General features: G+C 38.8%; 1 protein-coding gene across 1 annotated transcript in view; it reads right to left on the minus strand.

Annotated features, from left to right (window-relative positions):
- LOC107555282 (neurexin-3b-like) overlaps nt 1–24,011 on the minus strand; it is a 359,781-nt gene that overhangs the window by 16,938 nt on the left and 318,832 nt on the right. The window contains exon 23 of the mRNA XM_016238037.1: nt 7,680–7,851. Coding sequence (XP_016093523.1) covers nt 7,680–7,851 — 172 coding nt within the window. The remainder of the gene's footprint in view (nt 1–7,679; nt 7,852–24,011) is intronic.

Genomic DNA, 24,011 nt, shown 5'->3' on the forward strand with positions numbered 1-24,011 from the left:
GAGCAGGAGGGGGGGGGGGGGGGGGGGGGGGGGGTATACTTTACAGCAGTACTCTGAAGAAGTTGTAATGGGAAGAAGAAGAAGAAAAACCCTACAGCTTGAGAGCAAAAAATGCAAAAAGGACTTCAAAAGAGCAAAGTTACTCAACACATCTCACTTTAAACAAGCCACTGAGCGCTGAGTCACAACGTACTGAGAAGGAACTTCAGAAAGAAAAAAAGGTGCATAGAATCGGAGTGCTATTCAGAAGCACAAAGGTTCTACAGTGACCGGGATGTGAAATGGACGAGGCCGGTGGCGATTCTAGGCCCCACTTTTCTTGTGCTTTCCTTTTTAAATAGGCAGAAAAGGGGCTTCAAAGTTACTGCTGGCTGAGCAGGGGGGATGTGGGTGAGGTAAAGTGGTGAGGGTGGGGGGTAATAAGTAGTTTCCAGGGCTGCCGATGCCTTTGATCCTGACAGGCAGCGCATGCAAGCCTGGGGCTGGAGTGGCTTTTCTGGATGGAGGCCTGCATGCTGGAGAGATCCAGGAGAGCTTGAGGGTTTGGACATTCATTTTAGAGATCAGATGCTTTGCCAGCGCTCGCTATCTGTCATGTTAATGTGAATATATTATGATGATCTTTGCAGAGCTTTCTAACCTCCAAACAATGTTCAGTGGCTATAGAGAGTGGGAACCTGATGTCACAGCGCAATGTATTGTGGGATGTAGTAATAGTAGTGAATGTAGACATTTTATATTATTTTTTTGTTAATATTATTCAGTGAGAATGGCTATGGCAATTGATACAGAAAGCATTAACCATCACAACAAGATCTTAGTTGAATAATATGACAAAATAATACAAAATGTCTACATTCACTACTGAACCTTGGTGCAATTGAAACTGAAATTAGGTAAGGTAAACAACTTAAAATGTGGCTTTATAATTATAGATTTATTATATGTTACAAATACATTGATTTGCACTGAATTGAACCGCTCGCACCACAAATACGGTGGAAAATCACTTCTGGAAATGTTATTTGCGGCATCTAGTTGATACCCGACCACTTGTGTATGATTGAGCCTATTAATTTTCTTTATTTACTGCATTCCTCAGTAACACTTTACTTGAAGGGGTGTGCATAAGACTAACATGACACCTTCATAATCATGACATGACACATGTCATGAATATGAAGGAGGTTTTATGCATGTTTATGACAACTGTCATTAAGTGTCATAACTGAGCGAATGACACTTAATGACAGTTGTCATAAACATGCATTAAAACCCTTAATATTCATGACATGTGTCATGTCATGATTATGTAGGTGTCATGTCATGATTATGAAGGTGTCATGTCAGTCTTATGCACACCCCTTCAAGTAAAGTGTAACCCATTCCTCTGCTTACTTGTTCAGCATCTCTAATAGTAAGGAATCTCGCATTTCATTCAAGGCATTTAAGTGAAGTTATTTATTTATACAGTATCCGCAAAACACATTTCAAAGCAGCTTTATATTAAGTTATTATGTTATGCCCATAATGGATTAATGCTTTAACATTGAGCAGTTTTAGGGCTGGGCGATATGATGATATATAACGATGCTATATGATCCACTGTTTGAGATCTACCTTATTCTCTTATCAGTTTTATCAGTACCTCTTTTAGGGAACAAGACTGAATACTATGTAATGAATATTTGCAGTGTCTCATACACTCGCACTTTTTTATTTTATTTTCGAATTATTTTTTAACGTAAAGAGATCTGCATATTAGTTTTGTTTTATTCGAAGCGCATCTAAACGGTTTCCCTAAAATGAATAATAAAAAAAGGTATTTTCTATGGTGATTTGTAATTGTTTACAATGTTTACATTGCACAGAATGCAACACGCTGTGACATAGATTTCCATTCTCTATACTCTGGCTTAGGGCTGCACGATTATGACAAAAATCATAATTGTCAATTATTCCCTTGAAATTGTAATTGCGATTATTAATTACGATTATCACAATTTACATTTTTTTATATGAAAATAAACCAGCTGAAAACACTCTAACTGAAAAACGTTTAGTGCTTTTCTATAGTATTAAGCCTCAAATGTCAACTATACATCGGACTGGTTTCTTCTTTAAATTATAAAAAAGTAAAAATATGAATGGTATTGTAATGTTATACTAAAACTAAAATAATGGGAAAAACCCTTAAGATAACATGAAGAAAAAAAAAGACATCGTAAGCACGCAGAATAACATACGTGGACTTTGAACGATTAATTGCCGCTTTGAACGATTACGTAATTGTTGCATCCATAATTGTAATCGCGATTAGAAATTTTATTAATTGTGCAGCCCTACTCTGGCTATACTCAACATCACCTTTATGAGTGAAAATTTGCCCAGATCACATTTCAGCCAAAAATTTAAATGCATACTAATACTACTACTAATAATAATGTGTTTATTTATTTGTTTGTTTGTATGAACCAAAACCATTAATTTTTATGAAAATTAATTTATATTTATCATGAAAATACTGTCACAATTCAAAAAATGTCCATGATTCTAAAAAGGTTAGAGAGAGAATTGTCCTGTTATAATCTCCTCAGATGCACAATAGACATAGCTTGTGGACAAACTCTTTGCATAGTTTACTAGGGCAAATTTTTAACCACTACACCACACCGCCCCTACAATATTTGAAAAAATAAAATAAAATAATAATAATGCATGTATATCTTATCCCAATATGAGCGCTTAACTTCACAACACAATCCTGGAGTGTCATACTCCATCCATAAAAGCTCAGAGCAACAGAAGAGCTCTAATCTGTGAGAGACGTCCACAAAAAGCCAATGCTGTCTGTTCCCTCCCATCCATCAGCACATTTGTGTAGGTTTCCCGCTAGAAAGATCTGAATCACTCCCTTTAGACGGCACTGCTTTAGTCAAAACAAATGCTGGCATGGTGTCAGTATATCCTCTTTCAGCGCCAGAGATTTGCGGTAGGGGGCCATCAGCAGATGCTGAAAGCATACAAACAATGAGCGAATTAATTCTGTTGCCAATTCATCATGGTCCATTCTGGTGAAAAGTGGGAAGTGTCTGTTCCTCATTGGAATGCAATCTAACCTTGGCTATAAGGGTCTCGCTGGACACATCTCAGAATATTGCATGTTCTGTTCAGCTGTTCATAGGATGGATCTTGTCTGCATGGACTTGCTCAAGTAAGTTCTCTTGATACTGTTCTCCCGGGGACACATGATCCTTAGCAAATCTTTTTTTCTTTTTAACATGGGCTATACATCTACACATGGGCAATAAATCTACATATGACTGCCACTAAAGAAGGACATCAATGAATAGTTTTACATCACACCATTGCCCATACCCACTGCTGCTAACACCTGTCTAAACCATGCGCAAACGTCACGCAAATAGAACAAGCAAACAGAATAAGCAAACAGAACCCATTATAATCACTGTTTACACTGGATACAGTATACAGATGCCCACTGAATTTCACACATAATCCATGAGCTTAAGACTGCTGACAATAGGACAAATGGAAGAGTTAAAGAACATTAATTTTGATCATTCGAGAAAGCAGTGTTGCTTCATCGATTGTCACATTTGAAATCTATTGCCAAAGAATTACTAATAATCTGCCCTGATTTAAAGGTTCCCACTTCTCCCATGAGGAGCTTGAATTTGTTGCTGCCTTTCATTTATCTTTTTTTTTCAAAACACAGACACAACCGCCAGAGTCCATCAACTGAAGCCACGCTTTCAACTCTGCAATGCCAGCTGAACATCATTTTTCTTAAGCCACATGAATGGAAAATGCAAATCTCATTCAAGTAAAATTAACTTTTCAGTGTGCATGTGTGTCCTGTATAAAAAAAATATACAGATCTCTTTTAAGTAAACTTTGTTGTTTTGATCTCATATAACGCTTTATAAAACAGAGATCGTTTCAAAGCAGTTTCAGTATTAAAGCAGGAAAGCAACAGAATCAATTAAACAAATTAACAAAATTAGGCAAATCCAAACTGTTGTAAAGCAGCTGTAGCAAGAAAATAATGTCATTATTTAGCTCCATTTATTTTGTTGTTGGTTCAGCTCAGTTTCAATAACTGTGTAAAGTTCATTCATTATGAAATAAGTTTAATTCAGCTATAAGCAGCTCTACTGAGAACTGTAAGTTCAATGTTGATTTATGTAACGGGGCTGACGAGACGTGAGACGTGTGGATCCATCTACAAGCTTTTATTCAAGAGACGTGGTATAACAGGCAGGGACGAACAATGGCAAACAGGGATATGGCGGGCAAAAACACAAGAATAGTCCTAGGGCTAGCGTAGGTCACCGATCGGCAGACAGAATCACAGGGGCGAGACGAGAGGGAGAAATACAGGAAAACAGGCAAAGATCAGAAACCGCAAAAACAGGCAAGGCAAAACACGGAGACTCGGAAAGGGGTACAGGCTAAACAATACTCAGCAGAGAAAGGTGGTTAGAGTGGGTGTTATATAGTGAGTGAGGTGATTAGAAACAGCTGTGTGCAGTGAGTGCAATCAGTGCAGTGTTCAAATCGTGCAAAAAATGATGGGATATGTAGTTTGGGGTGCTATGCAACAGTTTGTGTTGTGCGAGAGTCAATGTAATGGAAAGGGTGACCTTTGGTGGTGAATAAATGGAAGTCCATGGACCGAATTCGTGACAATTTACTTCAGTTTAATAACAGTGTCTGTGTTGCTAAATTAATCAACAGTGAACAAATTAATCGACACTGAAAACACATCGAATAGAATAACTAAATGTACTTAGCATGTTTCCTTCATATCTGCAAACATATTGGGGTATTTTATGCTTTAGAACAGTCAAAAAAAAATCCATACAGCACATCTAACAGCAGCTTAGTATTTGTGTATTGTGACAAAATTTTATTTCTCTGGTGTCACTCTGGTAAGCCCTGCACTTTGTGAATTTCTTTTGATCAAATAACTTTAAATATCTTAACTTCTTATTGGTGAAATAACTTTAAATATCTTAACATTAAACATCTTAGGTAACACTTTATTTTAAGGTGTCCTTGTTACACATGTTACATGTACTTACTATTATAACAATTAACAATTAATTATGCATAATTACATGCAAGTAACCCTAAGCCAAACACAAATCCTAACCCTAACCGTAAGTACATGTAGTTAATTAATATTACTCAGTACTTATATGTATAATTACACTGTAACCTTCAGTTTAATAACAGTGTCTGTGTTGCTAAATTAATCAACAGTGAACAAATTAATCGACACTGAAAACACATCGAATAGAATAACTAAATGTACTTAGCATGTTTCCTTCATATCTGCAAACATATTGGGGTATTTTATGCTTTAGAACAGTCAAAAAAAAAATCCATACAGCACATCTAACAGCAGCTTAGTATTTGTGTATTGTGACAAAATTTTATTTCTCTGGTGTCACTCTGGTAAGCCCTGCACTTTGTGAATTTCTTTTGATCAAATAACTTTAAATATCTTAACTTCTTATTGGTGAAATAACTTTAAATATCTTAACATTAAACATCTTAGGTAACACTTTATTTTAAGGTGTCCTTGTTACACATGTTACATGTACTTACTATTATAACAATTAACAATTAATTATGCATAATTACATGCAAGTAACCCTAAGCCAAACACAAATCCTAACCCTAACCGTAAGTACATGTAGTTAATTAATATTACTCAGTACTTATATGTATAATTACACTGTAACAAGGACCCCTTAAAATAAAGTGTAACCACATCTTCTTTTTGACTTGCATTCAGTGTGCCCCAGCAATTGCTTATACAATCATGCTAGGGTATAACATATGAATAAGCTCAGGGATCATGGCTACCTTGGAAACATCCCATGCCATGGCAACACAGCTGCATGGATCTGATAACAGTTTATTTGAGTGAGACAGGAACGAAGAGGATCACTGCCGTGAAGCATTTCAAGTGCTATTCAGTCTATGAGTCTGAATCCTAGCCTGTAATTACTCAAGAGATGGTGCGGGAACTGAAATCAATTATTACAGCAAGTACAGTATAGTAAGGTCAACAATGTAGCACACTAGCCAGCTAACTAGAAAGATAGATGTATTATGGATGGAAGGAAAGCACAGACATAAAGACAGATGTATTTAAAAGGTAAACTGATTGAATAAGAAAGACAAATGTTTAGATTTTGCTCTTTCGGAATGTTTTTCTGTTTGATGAGTCATTTTAACATGGCAATCTATCCTTGCTAATATTTTGTTTGATATCTTTTTTTCCCCATCACAGAACATTCTCATATCAACATGGTTATGACATATTTGTGGTTTACACTCTGGATACTAAGTAAACACAAGATTCACAGTGATTCTGTAGCAATCTGTGTAAAAATATCTTCTCATTTAAAATAATGCTAGATGCCACTAGGAATGTCTATGAATGAATGTTTCACATAGACTACATCATTATATCATTACATCATGTCTCTGAGACTAATCTGAGACTGAGTGATGCAACAGCTTAAACAGAAGCCACTCTCCCTTCTCTGTGCAGGTTTATTTTTCAATGTACAAAATTTACATGTATTGAGTTTGGCCATTTAGGACATTTCAGGTGTTATATTTAGCTCCGAGGGTGGCTAATAGTCTGTAAGGAAAATGGCATGCTTTCTCTGGCTCTTTGTCAGTGTCCATAACAGAACCAGCTTGAATAGGGAGCAAAGCATTAGCCTGTGTCCTTCTGCCTGTTCCCTCTGCCTGCATGTTGGCCATTTTAAGGCTATCTCTCTTTAGAAAGACCTGCCGTTGAATACAGCTTGAGTAACCCTGACGAGAGCTGCTCTCTAATTGGACGAGAAGTGCAGGGGCCAGATATCCCATGGAGGGTGCCGAAGCAACAGAGACATCAAAGTGGAGGACACAGAACCCAAATTAATTGAGTGTGAAGGGTTTTTGAGAGTTTTTTTCGATGGCGTTTGAGGGCAGTATTTCAGCACGCCCTATTTCTCCATGTTGGAAAAGCTTGAGGTTCTATATCAAACCTCTGCTGCATTTGATGAACTCATTTGTATTCATCCATCATTGCTGGCTTCCTAAGTCTGGGAGTCACAGATACACAGAGGTTTGGAGCTCATTCTCCCACAGCTGCTGTAGCTGTCACAATACTGCCTTAAACCTGTGCCCTCCTTTTGCCTCTGCCTTTCAAAGCCTCTCAAAAGCAGCTGGCCAGATGTCATGGCGCTAATCACGACGACAAAGGCAATGGCTTGGCCTGCTATTGTGCGCAGGCCAGGTGCCCAGGCTTGATTACTCCCACATATGGACATTTCTGAGGACAATTAAGAAAGCAACATCAGCCAAGTCGATCGAGAACTATTTGCAGTGTCCTTTCTCTTCTATGCCTTTCCCTCAGCAGAAAGGAGATCAGTGTTGTAATTATGAACACCTGTTCCTATTTCTAAAAATGTGCATGCTTTGAAACATGCAGATTATAAATTACATGGGCAGGAAAATTATGTTGTTCCTTGCCTTCCAACCCTTGATTTCTTTGGGAGCATATGATATCCAGTGGGTTTAACAGTAAAATCTCATTTCTGTCTGAGAAACTTTACTTTAAGTAGTTAGCATTCTGCATATGTTACCTGATGGAAAGTGCTCGTTGATTGGCCAGTTGTCCACCTGTAAGGTGGCGTTTCCCCCATTCCTTGTGAAGCGCACAACATGGTATTTTCCATCGTTGACTTCTGTATTCAGCTCTTTGACGCTGATGTCCACTGTGCCAATGTTGAACGTTACGCCCACCTTTCCTTCTTCCTGGAATAGAAACAACACAAACAATCTCAGCAGAGCAACACCACATGGCTGATTCAACTCAGCGTAAAAGGATGAAAATGCTAGCTTAAATAGCAGGAATCATTTGCATGTTAAAGTGATCCACTTTTAGAAACCTCTGCAATGATGCATGCAAAGTGATGTGGATGCCAAGAATGTGGTATTTTTTTATATCTAGTTGATAAGAATGAGCTGCCAACAGAAATGTGGGACATACACGTAACGATGACTAATGCGCTTTGTACCGACCTGCAAATTCACAAACATATGCTCCTCCACCTTTCACATAGCCTATGTATCCCATATGGCTCTAGTTTGGGGACATTTCATAACTCCCTGATGGAGAACTAAGACAACTTTCCCCATTGTCTTTTACACAGTCTGCTAGCTCTATTCACAAAGCCAAGTTTCACTCCAAGTTCGTGTTCACATAGCCATCATGAAAGGGTTTCAAGGCATGCCACACTCGATGGAGTGCATTTCCTGTCTTATGTCATTTGTTTTAATCCCCACCAGGTCTCTTGAAGGTGTACTTACCTGTCCTCAAGGCACAGTACAGAGGAAGCCATTTTTCAAACAAAAGGGAAGGTAAATAAATACATGGATGTGCTGTACAGAAGTGTGCGATAAATTAATCTGCCACCACACACACCAGCTTTCACTGTTCCTCAATGTTTTCTGAGGGCTTCTCAAGACTCAGCGTGCTCCACTTTCAATGAACGTAATCTAAGATCTGCCGACAAGAGCACACCTATTGCAATTGAAAATTAAAGTGGAGGTGCATGGGATGTTTTTAATGAGAGGTGTATTATGATTGTTAATTGTGTGAAGGCATACCAAAAGCTGAAGAATGCTACATTGATATGCACTGTTTGCGCTCTCCATTAGAGCCCCAAAAAAAGTGGTGCAGTACACAGCAACCTGATCTAAGAGTCTGTTTAAGCTCTCTGATTGCAGCTATACTATGCCTGGCACAACTCGAGATCTGCAAACTCCCATAAAGTAATGGCTAGTTGGGCAGCACCATCTGATTATTAGATGTCCAATTTCAGACATTGTGAGGGTTGAAATTATATCAAATGTGAAGGAGTGAATCAGGAAGCTTTACAGATTTCTCTGAAGCATCTCTTTCTATAGTCCACCAATTCTCTACCACAAGCAACATATGCTCAGTTCTAAAACCTAGAGAGCTGACTATTGAGGCAGCATTTTAAGTAATCATTAATGCACTCTAGATGCAAATGCTACAAATGTACTTATGCTGCCTCCTTAGATACCTTGGTTCTAAGGCAGCCTATATTGAATCATTTGCAGAGAAGGCATTGTGGCGAGCTCCATGTAAAAAAAAGAAAAAGAAAAAAAAAAGATGGTGTACGACTATACAAATGTAAATAAATGTATAAATAAACATTTAATGAAATACTCAAAATGAACTACACCCAATATTGCTAAGTGCTACGCATGTATGCTTATTAGAGTATCATGATGTTAACCTAGAAACATGCTAATGCCAAACTCTACTGAAATCATCTGCAAGTCAAATCTCCATAAGCACTATTTGTGTGGAGTTGCTGAATAAGTTAAAGTGTTCCAAATCACTCACTCAGTAAACAGTAAGCAGCTCACTAAGTTTTAGTACAGAGCTGTAGTCCTGCTTGGTTCCCTACTTGCATATCCAGGCTGGCGTGATAGACATTTCCAATTACACTGCATTGCCCAACAACATTTCATTGTCTTTTCAGAGAATGGGCTGGTTAAGGTAAATTGTATTCTAAAGAAAATAAAACCATTCAAAATGATGATGGCAATAATGACTCACCATTGTAACACACTATAGTCAATTTCAATTCCTATATTCAAGATATTGAGCAGCATTAACACATTATGGTAAGACAGCACACACTATATTGCTTTTTTCATTAGAAAGTGAACAGCACACAGGATTGATGCCTGCTGAATGTTGCGCTTTCTCTGATATAATACCTGATGTCTTACAGATGGTGGCAAACATTTAGAAAGTTATTGCAGAATTTCGCTGCGACTGAGAGCATAATGTCTGGTGTTTCTCCGCCGTGGGTGGTACCAGCGTAGCCAAGAGTGATAAAAGTAATTTGAGTTGCAGCAGGGTCCTGCACCGATGAAGAAGGGCTCTATCTCTCCCCCATGTAATGTTCCCTGACACCAGTAATAAGCTACACAATCCAATTCTGTCTCTCCGATCAATGGCTCCAACAAAAAGTCAGCCCCAGGCATCAAATCTCTCCCAGAAAGCCTCTAGAGCTGCGGCAGCCTGCAGACAGGTGCGCAGTACCCTGATCTCTTGGCAAGGGACTAAACCATATGCAACCATCTTCATCAGTATAAACAAAGCGTAGTGCAAAAAACAGCATTCAAATTTTCTACAGCAAATTTTTAGGCTATAGTTAGATACTTTTCAATTGCTATGTCCGAAACCCAGTTTGATTCTCCCTGCAGTTCTGTATTCACACTGAATCATTTGGCACCAAACCTTGGAACGTTTGCATCATCATTTTGTGTTCTACTGCCAGCTGTTGATCCTTGCATCTAGTTAACATCTCAGAAATAGATAGTTAAAAGTTATACAATTTTATTATAAAATCTTAAATCTTGACGTTGCTAAAAAGAACATTATTTTGTGTATTTGGTGTAATGTAATGTGTTTACGCAGTTTAAGTAAAAAAAAAAACACATTATTTTCCACAATGTACATTCTTGTTTTTCCTCTATGCCCTGACTTTCTGAAACGCGTTGATTTTTAGCAAACCTTTTACAAAGGTCTGAAAAGTGAGGTGTGCTCTGATTGGCCAGCTATCCAGTGCGTTGTGATTGGCCGAATACCTCAACGGTGTGACGGAAATGTTATTCCCCTTACCATACTGTGATGCCGTGTCCCGGCGCGACGAGACAAAACCAGTAAAACCCATTATAAACGAGGCATTTGTTGCATCCAGTGGGGACATAATTACTGATTATAATGACTTATACTGTCTTTTTACGCGTTGCGTTGCGTATCGCACAGCGTAAACATAAAACCATTCGTTTTTATGTCTGCATTTGTGATCGGAGAAACGACAAACAACAAGTGCTACTCTAAACTGCTCAAAACTCACGTTTGAATCGTCAGTGGCAAAATCTTTATATATGACAACTTACTTACAGGCTGTGAGTCAGAAGCACCAGACTGTCCTTGCAAAGTTGGAATTGCCCCACTTTATAGAAACAGACACTGGCATTGTAGGCTACTCTCTCAGAAAACAGTCTGCGCTGCACACATCTGAATATTTGGGTTGAACCGTTCCGGAACAGTGTGGTAAATACAACTTAACCACTGATTTCTAGTTGTGACCTCTTTTGGAAGGCCAAACAAAAGTAGCTTCGCTTTCACAATGAAACAAACAGCGTCTCCACGACATGGCGGTGGCGGCAACAATACTACAGCGAAAATCTAAGTTACGCCTTCTTTCTTTGTGTGAACATTTGGGCGGCGTTATGCAAATCTTCCCATATCATGATGTAGACATGTGGGGGCGTGTTAGAACAAGCCATTTTAGGTAGGTGTGGTTGACTCTTAACTTTTATAAAGAATATCTCTTTGGATTTGAAACTTTAATCTTTGCAACTTTACAGTTATTCTTTATGCACCAAGAGCTTATAACACTCCAAAGAGAAAGGAAAAATTGAACTAGCATCATATGACCCCTTTAATATACACAAATCAGCACTTGTGTCTGTCTGTCAAAGATAAAAAGAATGCAAAAAATCCAAGCTGCTTGTCGAAGGTAATTTCTGCAGAGACAAGCTGCAATGAGAAATGCATTATGCTATAATAGGCAAATTATCCGTAATCAATATATTTTAATTTCAGCAAGTAGGTATGGAAAGCAATCCAGCCTCGGTTTCTCTGAGTGAACCCCGAAAAAAAAAAAAAAAAAAAAATTTTTTTTTAAAACTATTCACACCAACCAAACTCTGAAGTGAAACAGACTGGAGAAAAAGCTGAAGTCTGAAAGGATCAAGTTCCATTTTGTTCCATTCCAGAATGATTTTAGCTACTTTGAAATAAAATGGGACCACCAGACCAATCTGACATAAGATCAATTGGTGTCACTCCCTAACTGTGGTCAATTTGTGTGCGAAATCTGTATTATTTTTTATGCTCTGTAACAGTTTAGGCCTATTAAACGCTAAAAAATATTATAAAAAATTATTATTATTATGGCAAATTAAATTTACTGTAGTTTTAAAATGGCTATATAAAAAAAAAAAAGCCATGTTTTATGCCAACTGTGCATATAAATACAAATAGTCCATATAATTGTTAGTGAATGAGCTACAATGATTCCAAGCAGTTGACCAAAACTAGCATCCGTTCATATGTCTACTCAGGAGATTCAGAAATGAATGAAAATACTTGTGGCTGCAAGTATCAAACAACCATGTGACCTTTGATGAGGGCATCCAGTATCAAATAGATAACTAATCCTTATGTATAGATTTACATAGGCCATCTACAGTACATGACCTAAGGGGTAAATTTAGCATGAGGTTAGAGCTCATCAAAATGGTATCATGCACATGCAAGAGATGAATCGATTGAATGAGATTAATGGCCTCTCGCTTGAGTCTGGGCAAAGATCTGCAGGCCTCCTCCACCAGTCGCCCATGAAAAGCTAGTGATTTAGTGATATTTGGAGGATGCAGGGAACATTTGGAAGTCTGCAGGGCCCCCATCATTGGGGTAAGTGATGACCCTGTCAGTACCTTCCTGCACACTTAATTCCAATATTAATATTAGGGCTGCACGATAAATCGCATGTGATTGTTATGCGCATCTCGTTTGCTCACCTAGTTCGCTGACAAGCTACGCAATATCGCATTCATAATCGCAGATGAATTGCATTCGATTATGAACGCGATATTGTGTAGCTTGTCAGCGAACTACAGCTCTGTGTATTAAATGCCTCTCCATCTGAAAGCACGTGATGGAGATTTACTACTAATCACAGAACCACCTTTACTGATGAGATGCGCATGACAATCACATGCGATTTACCATGCTGCCCTAATTAATATTACAGTGTTAATGGTGCAGCAACATGCCTGAATTTTTGAAGCAGAGACACACTTTTGCAAAATCATAGAAAATGAATATAAATGTCTCATGCAGGGGCATTACATAACACCAACACTGGATTTTGGTATATTTTTAAATGCCATATTAATCTACTGTACTGTACTGTATTATGGGTTGAGCTGTAACGCTGTCAGTTTAAATGTTTATTTAGTACAGGAATAAAATCCCTATTATACATGACCATCATGCTCCCGAGGTGACCGTAGACGTTGTACATTTCTGTGTATAAATATTCTCTAAAGCAGGGTTCCTCAAATCTTGCCCTGCAGGGCCAGTGGCCTGCAGAGTTTAGCTCCAACCGTAATCAAACACACCTGGATAAGCTCATCAAGGTCTTCAGGACCCCTAGAAAATCACAGGTAAGCGAGTTTGATCAGGGATTGAGCTAAACTCTGCAAGGCAGTGGCCCTCCAGAACCGGATTTGAGGAACCTTGCTTTAAAGGATTTGCAATCAATATATACATAATGTTATAACTCACAGAATAAGAATACGTTTATCATTTCAAAATAACTTTCATTTGCAGATTCAGTGGAGAAAATTATATTTGACTTTAAGATACAACTTGCAAAAAAAAAAAGCAAGGTACAGCAAGATTTCTGCCCAAAAATGAGGCTCATCCTTGACAGGAGGGTACTTGAAACCTGCCGTTGCATTGTAAGTATGTTTTCCAGCTATGGAGTCTTACTAAGGTGTCAGCCATGCTGATGAAACACAAAAGGAGCCTTTTCACGCTCCTCAACAGTCCAAGATTTTCTTGCCAAAGCATCAAAAGACTGCAGACACAGGCAGCTGTCTGGCTAGCACTAAATCTGTATTAAACTCCAACAAAATAAAAAATAAAAAAATCTTAGAGAAGGGCAGTCATGTAATGGTGGAAGTGCTGTGAAAACAAGTCTGCGAGATAAATGGTTCCTTGCCGTCTAAATAAGAGAGAGAATCTTTCAAATTTTTCATGGAGAAGTCCTCCTGTGATTTGTGATGGTCTCTTTGTCTCAGGTCATAGCACACTAATGCACATTTATTTCTCATATCAGAGGCTCTAGAGCATGCCCACATAAAAAAAAAAAAACGGACTCTTCACAGTAAGAGACCATTACCATATGAAGACCTCATCTTGCTCTGCGTGTAGCCGCCCTCCCTGCTGCGTTGATGAGCATTGCCAATATGTCTCATGTTAATCAATGAATCCTCATCCAGATTTTAGCAATGATCAATGGCAAAAGATGAATATGAATCCTAAAAGAAGCAATGATTAAAATCCAAGGTTACAGACAGAAACCATCCGGAAAAAAAGAAAACGGTTGACTATAATGTGTAAGGGCCCCTAGAGCAGCCTATAACTATTTTTAATGGAGTCCACCCTAAAAAAAAAAAAAACGCCCCCTGGCTCTGCATCAGAGGAGACAGGATGTGACATGTGACCAACCAGCCATATGTTCTCACCATAAGATGGATTGAGAAGGATCTATCTAACAGAAAAGAGGAAGAATGAAAATAGGTAAAGTGGTGGGATAAATAGCAAGTTGAATCTAGGTCACCTGCCTTCTTTTTGGAATAGCATTACCGCACAATCATTGTGAGTGGCCTAGTTCTTTGGTGCGCTGGACATTTCAAAAGCAAGCTGTCTCAGAAACTTGACTTACATATTAGGAACACGCACATACCTCTAGCTATCCAACGACCATGAAGCCAGAAGATCAGAAAGCATTAAAGAGCAACCCAATGGAAATTACTGTCAACTGTTCTGTAGGGCTAAAAGCACGTGCATGTGACAGATGATTTTTAAAGAGCTTATTGACATTCCTCTTCGTAGTATATATACAGTGGGTACGGAAAGTATTCAGACCCCCTTAAATTTTATTCACACACTGGGTTTTGGAGTCCTGCAATAACCCATAAACCCTAACCCTACACAACTCATAACCTTTATGAGTTAGCAAATCATATCAATAATCATGTCATAATCAATCATTTCAATGAATAGCACATGTGTGCACACAAATGAAAGCATGCTTTAAATTTTAATGTATGTACTGTACATATTAGATATAGGAACCTATGATAAAATATGTCTGAAATATTTGACACTAGGGCAGCACAATGGCTCAGTGGGTAGCATTGCTGCCTCTGTAACAGGGCTGACGAGACGTGAGACGTGTGGATCCATCTGCAAGCTTTTATTAAAGAGACGTGGTATAACAGGCAGGGTCGAACAATGGCAAACAGGTATATGGCGGGCAAAAACACAAGAATAGTCCTAGGGCTAGCGTAGGTCACCGATCGGCAGACAGAATCACAGGGGCGAGACGAGAGGGAGAAATCCAGGAAAATAGGCAAAGAACAGAAACCGCAAAAACAGGCAAGGCAAAACAAGGAAAACACAGAGACTCGGAAAGGGGTACAGGCTAAACAATACTCGGCAGAGAATGGTGGTTTGAGTGGGTGTTATATAGTGAGTGAGGTGATAAGAAACAGCTGTGTGCAATGAGTGCAATCACTGCAGTGTGCAAACCGTGCAATGAATGATGGGATATATAGTTTGGGGTGCTATGCAACAGTTAGTGTTGTGTGAGAGTCAATGTAATGGAAAGGGTGACCTCTGGTGGTGAATAAACGGAAGTCCATGGACCAAATTCGTGACAATTTTCTTGTAAAATGTACTCCAATAATTTTTATTTAAAATTCGTTTAAATAATTTTTTTTTTTTATATAATTTAATATTGTATTTAAATCCTGGAAACAAAGTAGTAGTATTAAAATAAATACAGTAAATAAATAAATAAATTATATGGTAATGTTATAATGCAAAATGAATATGAAAAAACTTTTTCTGATCCATTTCTTTGTCACAAATCAAATGAAAGTAAGTTTGTAACGTTGATCATGTGAACTCCTTTGTACAGATGGCCCCATTATAGCACTTTTATTATGGAATTCATTTTTTTCCACTTTTCGGTTAATATTTTTACTCAATTGAAATCCAAAACAGATGCACATGTGGTCTTGGTTTTTCAGCCACTGTATAAACGTTTCAGATATGTTTTGTATACATTTAATGGTAACTAAGACATGTATGTCCAACTATTACATTATTCCTGATTATCAGCTGAGACTTGACTTGACTTGACTCAGCAATGGAAGCTGTGACTTTAGTTGACTCAGGGGAACCAACTGTGATTTGACCTGACTCATGACGATCAACTGTGACTAGACTTGACTCATGATAATCAACCGGGACTTGACTAGATGCTGTTGTGTCCACCGTCTTGTGAGTGTGCTCTAGTGTGGCCGCCATTTTGCGATCAGGCTCCGCTGTAGCCGCCATTTTGTGAGCATGCTCTGGTACAGCCGCCATTTCAGTCACGGACACTGTGCCGCGTTCTTCCTCTGCGACACCCACAGTAAATAAAGACCCGACAGCCAACAAAGCATAATCCATAAACTGAGCGAGTGATGAACGTGGGCCCTCGCGTCTAAGTTTAGACTTAAGCGGTTGATTTATGCCATCGCAGAAAAACTCTATCAATAAACAGTCTGGCAAATCAGAATAGTGAGCGATGGCTAAAAACTCTCGAATATGGTTCTCCAAAGATCGGGGGCCTGTTTAAGGGCTAACAAAATTCTTGCCGTGTCCATACCTGGCCAATATTCCTTGGAAAAGCCGCTGGATCCTTGTTGGGCTGAGTATTCTGTAACGGGGCTGACGAGACGTGAGACGTGTGGATCCATCTGCAAGCTTTTATTAAAGAGACGTGGTATAACAGGCAGGGTCGAACAATGGCAAACAGGTATATGGCGGGCAAAAACACAAGAATAATCCTAGGGCTAGCGTATGTCACCGATTGGCAGACAGAATCGCAGGGGCGAGACGAGAGGGAAAAATCCAGGAAAACAGGTGAAGATCAGAAACCGCAAAAACAGGCAAGGCAAAACAAGGAAAACACAGACTCGGAAAGGGGTACAGGCTAAACGATACTCAGCAGAGAATGGTGGTTTGAGTGGGTGTTATATAGTGAGTGAGGTGATAAGAAACAGCTTTGTGCAATGAGTGCAATCAGTGCAGTGTGCAAACAATGCAATGAATGATGGGATATGTAGTCCGGGGTGCTATGCAACAGTTAGTGTTGTGCGAGAGTCAATGTAATGGAAAGGGTGACCTCTGGTGGTGAATAAACTGAAGTCCATGGACCGAATTCATGACAGCCTCACAGCAAAAAGGCCCCTGGTACAAATAACATTTCATTAACTTTTATTTAAATGCTCTGCAAGATTCTCTGGAAACATAATTTTTTGTGTACTTGCACAGAGTATATCTGAGAACTTACTTAAACGGCATGCTGTAACCACCCACTCCAATAACTGTACATTCTAGTTTGTGTGGCGCTTTGGTGAGAGAGCACAAAAGGCTGAGATCACGTCAAATCTGGTATAAAAAAAATAAACAGAAAGGTTTAGGATAAAAAATAAAATAAAACAATAGTACACACCAAATTGTAATAGATTGTAAAATGTAGGTGAACTTTTTTAAATTCAACTTAAATTGCTATTTTAATACTAAGCATTTTAATAGAAAAAGGTACAAAAGTAGTGTTATGTGAAGTCTTTGTATTTAAATGCAAACCACATCAGAAAATACTCCACCTCTAACTAAATATGCAGCGTTGTTTTTCTTAGAGACAACAACAGTTCTACAGTATGTGCCTTTAATATGACCAAGAATTTCTTGCAATATACAGAAATACTTTATAACTAGGGTTATGTCAGACAGTTTGGAATCATTCTCCTTTCTAATGCAGTTAAAAATAGGGAAAAAGGAGTGATCACACATGCACAGTTGTGATATCTTGATCTCACGCCTCTATAAGAAGAAAAAAAAGTGTGGGGCTTATTGCTACATAGATGATTTGAAAAATGTGTTTAATAAAGTTGACAGAAACGTTGTTTTTTTCCCCCTTCTACACAAATCAGTGCTCTGTAGAAGATTTTTTACACCTCAAGAAAATGATTTCTCATGTACACAACACTGAAAGATTGCTTTTCAATTAAAATGTAACTAATTTTAAATGTTTTTATATTTTTACTAAAGAAAAAAACAAAACTAAAATACTGATTAAGATTTTCTTCTTCTTTTCTGTCAGAGAGAGAGAATCTGAACCTGGAAACCCCCTCACAAAATACACATGGACCTTTTCTGATCAACATTAACCTCCTCCAGCTCCTGACATACCGTCTGTTTGTAGCATCTCAAAGGCAACATCCACAGGGCTTATGTCAGCCTACAGTTAGACAATACACAAAAGCCCCTTCAAGGCAAACACAGCCCTACAGAGGCTGTGTGAGCAGAGAATAGAAGCATCTGTGACAGGCAGTTCTTCCACAAATCTGTGGAGACATGAAGGTACTGAAAGCTCTGAGTGGACTGTGGGCCTTAATGAGTCTCTGGGTTGATGGGTACTCCAGTGAGTTGCGAGAGAGAAGCTCTCAGGCACGTATGTCAGGTATGTGCGAACTCATGTGGAGTGAGTGATGGCTGCTACTGGGCCCAGAATGCATTGCACAGGGAATTTAGTTGAATGACGCTCAAAGATGTCAAGATTATTTCTTGGCATTGCACTTTACTGCCAAAATCAGTGAGGAGATCTGTGTATGCGAGAACTTCAGGAACGTACTGTACAGAACGAGGCTGAATAAAAGATGACACAATAGTTGTGTAGCACTTCAAAACACTGGCCAAGCCATCCAAAAAAAAACAAAAAAAAAAAACTGCGGCAATATTTTTGACATCATTAGTAAAGCACTGCAATACATTACTTATTTGCTGTGCTAAATTAAATGCTGCAGTATAGAAACACATTTTGTCAAACATTGTTCTGAAGTATCGGCTCACTAATTCTGACAAGGTACCAAAATTACATAAAAGCAATGGACTATGAACAAGTAATTCTGCATTCTAATTAATGCATCAGCTTTACTAATTACTAAGTTCTTTGCATCTACAGTGATGCTGGCATGTACAATTATATCTACATTTCAGGACTGTTCACACAAAATATTAAATCATGATTATGTTGTTTAATGTTAATCTCACAATTAAATTTCAAAATCAGAATTTTTTGAAATTTGCATCTTTACACACACACACACACACACACACACACACACACACACACACACACACACACACACACACAAACAAAAAAGCTATCCCGTCTGGTCCGTTCACACAGAAGAGCTATTGTAGCTTGGAATGCTTAATAACTTTATACTGGCAATGATAGAAAGGTGTCAGAACAGACAGTGCTTCACAGTTTGCTACATATGGGGCTAAGTAGCTGCAGACCAATCAGAGCGCCCTCGATGGCCCTTGTCCACCTCCAAATGAGCCTGCCATGGGCATATGAGAGTTAGAACTGGACCATGGAGTAAGAAGGTTTCCTGGTCTGATGAATCATGTTTTCTTTTAGATCAGATGGATGGCCGCGTTGTTTAACTCGGACAGAGATGGCAGCAGGTTTAGCTCCAACCCTAATTATACACACCTGATCCAACTAATGCCGAGTTCACACTGCATGATATTAGCCCGATTTTTCACTCGCCGACAAATGGCCGACATCGGAGGCAAATCGGTGCTTGTTCACGCGAGTGACAAATCACACAGTGTGAATTATCAAAGACGCGATCTGAGAGAATCACCGACACGTCGCCCGTGAAATATTTGGCATGCTAAATATCTGGAGCTGTCGGCGATTCACAATCACGCTGTGTGCAATGAGTTCTGACTGAAAACTACGTCGACGATGACCTACAGCCAATGAGAGACCAAGATACAGGGCAGAGGGAAGTTTGGGGCGGAGTTATAGACCAGAATATCAGTATTTTAATAGATATATGAACAATTATATCATACAGAAACAAGCACAAACATTTGCATGACCAGCCACAACATCAGCATAACGGTTACTGCAAAATAATTTACCTCCAACTCTCTTTGCAGAACACCCAATCCCTGTTCCCTGCATAATCAGTTTTTATTTTTCTCCTTGTAGCCGGAAATCAGCTCACAGACAATTTGCGGGCTATATATTTTGTTTTTAAATATTTACAGTCTCGCTGGAGAACTTCGGTCTGACGCATGCGGGTTCTCGTGTTATTTCCTTATCACTTCTCGCGTGTGTTTTGTTGTGAAACGTAGTTTGCGGACCAGACAGAGTTCTTCCTATTGTGAAGTCATGCAGTGTGAAACCCCATCGCGGATCCATCGTGCAATGTGAACACAGCAGCAACTGAATGCTATCCCAGATAGTCACGCAGTGTGAAAACAACGGCGATCCGACGAGTTTGAAAACCGTGCAGTGTGAGCTCGCCATAATCAAAGTCTTTAGGAGTGCTAGAATCTTCCAGGCATGTTTGGTGTAGTTAGTTGAAGCTGAAGTTGAAGGTAGGCAGCCAGAGGCAGTGTTATGCTCTGGGCTATATTCTGCTGGGAAAACTTGGTCCTGGTATTTATGTGGATGTTACTTTGTCACATACCACCTACCTAAAGACTGTTGCAGACCATGCCACATTGTTCAAGAATGGTTTGAGGAACATGACAAAGTGTTCAAGGTGTTACCTTGGCTTCCAATTTCCCCAAGAACGCAAAACTCATTGAACCAGCAAATTCCATCCATGGAGGCCCTACCTCACAACTCACAGGACTTAAAGGATCTGCTGCTAATGTCTTGATGCCAGATATCACAAGACATGTTTAGACATCTTGTGGAGTCCAATACATGCTTCAAAATACTTGTCAACGAAACAATAACAAATGGCCAAATCCTTCCTTTCAGGGATCTTTAAAAATAAGCTACACTATGAATGGATGATACAACGAGTCTTCCTGCCAGAACTAATGCGTAAGCTTCAATTTCTCCTCTCCCACACACACACACTTGGTACTAAAGAGTGTAGCGGTTCTTTTTTCAAAGAGCACTGGCATGAGTAACATTTACTAGTCTTCTGTGATTTATGACTTACTTCTTGAAGTATCTGTTGCACACCTCTGTGGGAGGAAAAAAAAATAGTCAAACTATGTTTACCAGTAATTTCCTTCTCACTGGAAAACTTAGAAACCTAACATTGTAAATGGCAATGAGTATTAACATTTCTGTCCCTTTCGCTAAATGTTCAGATTTGAAAAGCTTTTCTGTGATACTCATTTGATATGGAATTTTGGGGATTTAGGCAACTGCTTCAAATAACTGGGAACAAAAAAATCTGATATCATAAAAACAAAATTAAAGTAGTCCGCAGAAACCAAGCAATAAAAAAAGGGGAGGGACTGTAAAGGAGGAGGCAGCACTAGAGACCAGACCACAGCACCAGGGGCACTTTGCTATGGATGTGAAGCCGCACAAGTCCAACCTCCAGGCAGGAAGACCCAGTGACCAGGGAGAATGCAGGAGGCAGGACCATGTAAGGCATTTGCGAACATCACACAAATGAACGATGGAATCTCCGCATTCCATCAGAAAACTAACCTCCCTTCTCACACCATATGAGAGTCGTAAAAACTGAACCATGGTCAGCCCAGGAGCCAACTTTCTCAAATGAGTTCCTGTCTCGCTCTGCTTATCTTTACAAGAAACACAAGATGAGGGTGATTTACCAAGCCACCTCTGGTATCGACAATACTAGGACAACAAGAACTGACCCCACCCCCCCATCTGGATTCATTTAAGCAACAGAACGTCAGTAGGTTTCGTGACTGGCTTCAGCATAAATAAACCATCTAATGGACCACAGAACATAGAACCTGTTATCTGGAAAGATTCCCGCGACAGACACTCTTGGACCCCCTTGACCGTTTAATGCATAAATTAATAATCCGATAAACAGAAAGCGACAGATTAATAGCCCATGTCCAGGAGAAAAATGGCAGACTCCCAACTCGTGACATGGGCATGACCTCAGGACACCTCCCCTTTCCCCCCTGCATGCCAAAGAAAAGGGACACAAGCTTACAGACAATCGTTGAAAATCATTGAAAGTATCAGAGCATAGATTCACAAATAATATGTCGTATGTCATATATATACAGTGGGTACGGAAAGTATTCAGACCCCCTTAAATTTTTCACTCATTGTTATATTGCAGCCATTTGCTAAAATCATTTAAGTTAATTTTTTTTCCTCATTAATGTACACACAGCACCCCATATTGACAGAAAAACACAGAATTGTTGACATTTTTGCAGATTTATTAAAAAAGAAAAACTGAAATATCACATGGTCCTAAGTATTCAGACCCTTTGCTCAGTATTTACCCACTGTATATATATATGCTTGATGTGTTCATTTAATCTGTGCAACTTTAATCAGCGTTTATTACCCCTTTTTAGGAAATTAGGTTATTAATATGCGTGTAAGATAGGTGAAGTTTAGTATTGAACGGAAACTTGCGATAATTGCAGAATATTGAAAGTGAAAAGCTGTTATTTCAAACAGTATGTGTTGTACGACACTATATAGAAGTTATTAACAAAACCTGCAAATCTTCATTTCCCCACATGATAAATGGAAGCATTATGGTAATGTGGGCACGCTCCGCCCTGCAACAAGTCGATTGGAAGGTCACGTTGTGGGACGGATTTATGCAGTGGAGCAAAAACCCAATGCAGAACAGATTTGCTTGCTTTCGCCTGTCGCTGTGTTAAGAGCACTCCACCTTGTGCTCACACGTTTACCATCAAAGCGATCGGTCATCCAAAACTCAAACACTTCAGAGAAACACGATCTTCAAAGAACTTAACGCAAAGTCAGACTGTAGCAAAACTGCTGAAGCCAACCAATCTCCAGAGGGCTTTCCCAAAATGACGTCATTCAAACATCATTCCGACGTCACCTCAGCAACCAATCAGCAACAGAATTCCCTCAAGCAGCCAAACGAGGAAACTCAGCTTTCAGTGGTCAACCAAGCAAAACGCAAGTAACGAACAAAATCTTATCTCTGCTGAACTGGTTTCGAGCTAATTTAAGCAGTAAATTTAAGACAAATTCTCTGCTTTGTGAATTCTCTCAGGTGAATTTAAATCACTCATGAAAACGAGTTAGAACTTTGAACGTCATGCAACTCTGTCAACACTCATTCTAAATAAACTGTATGTTTGTGTGTTTTAGCTTAGTTTGGATGTAATCTAGAGTAGCCAATAAAATTCATGTTTCATTTATAAACAAGTATTGTCTGGTGTCATATAATTTTAATGTTAAAACCTTTGCCAAAAATAGCTTGCTACCTAGCTTGTAGCTTACTTATAATAATTACTGTAATAGCTTACTTATAATAATTGTATTGACCGTGGCCAGGAAAATACATATTCAATTTGTTAAAATATACTGAGGTCACGGCTCACTGGACGACCCTTGATTTAAAGTGTAAAATAACAAATTTGAAATTAGTTCTAATCAGGTTGACTCGAAAAATCAGATCCGAGTCCGCTCAAAACCTGAATAAATAATACTAATTAATTCCCTTACAACGGAGTTAATTTCATTACAACCGGCACAGACAGAACACCAGACAACACCACAAAAACAACAAGAGAGCAAAGAAATAATAATAAAAACGAGAGCAAAAAGGCAGACAGGAATCCTATGACAGAAACAAAACAAGAAAAAGGGAGCTAGAAAAAATATATCCAAAGTTGACAGACCAAAGTAAAATAAAAAGTAAAGAAACAGATAAAAGGTAAATAAGTTCAAGAAATAACTGGAAAGACTTGTCAAGGAAATATAACAACTCAAAAGGAAAAGTAAAGGATTAAAAGAAAGTCAAACTCAAGAAAAAAAAGAAAAAAGGAGATCCAAACAAAAGGAAAAACTGAAACTAGACTAGACTAGAGTAAAAACAGTGACAAAATAAAGTTTAACTGATAAATACCAGACCTTAACAGACAGGGGAAAAACTCTTTTTTGTAAAGACCAGCTAGAAAGGCAAACAAACACCAA

This window comes from Sinocyclocheilus grahami, unplaced genomic scaffold (assembly GCF_001515645.1).
Source record: "Sinocyclocheilus grahami isolate Dianchi unplaced genomic scaffold, SAMN03320097.WGS_v1.1 scaffold530.1, whole genome shotgun sequence".
Taxonomy (NCBI): Eukaryota; Metazoa; Chordata; class Actinopteri; order Cypriniformes; family Cyprinidae; genus Sinocyclocheilus; species Sinocyclocheilus grahami.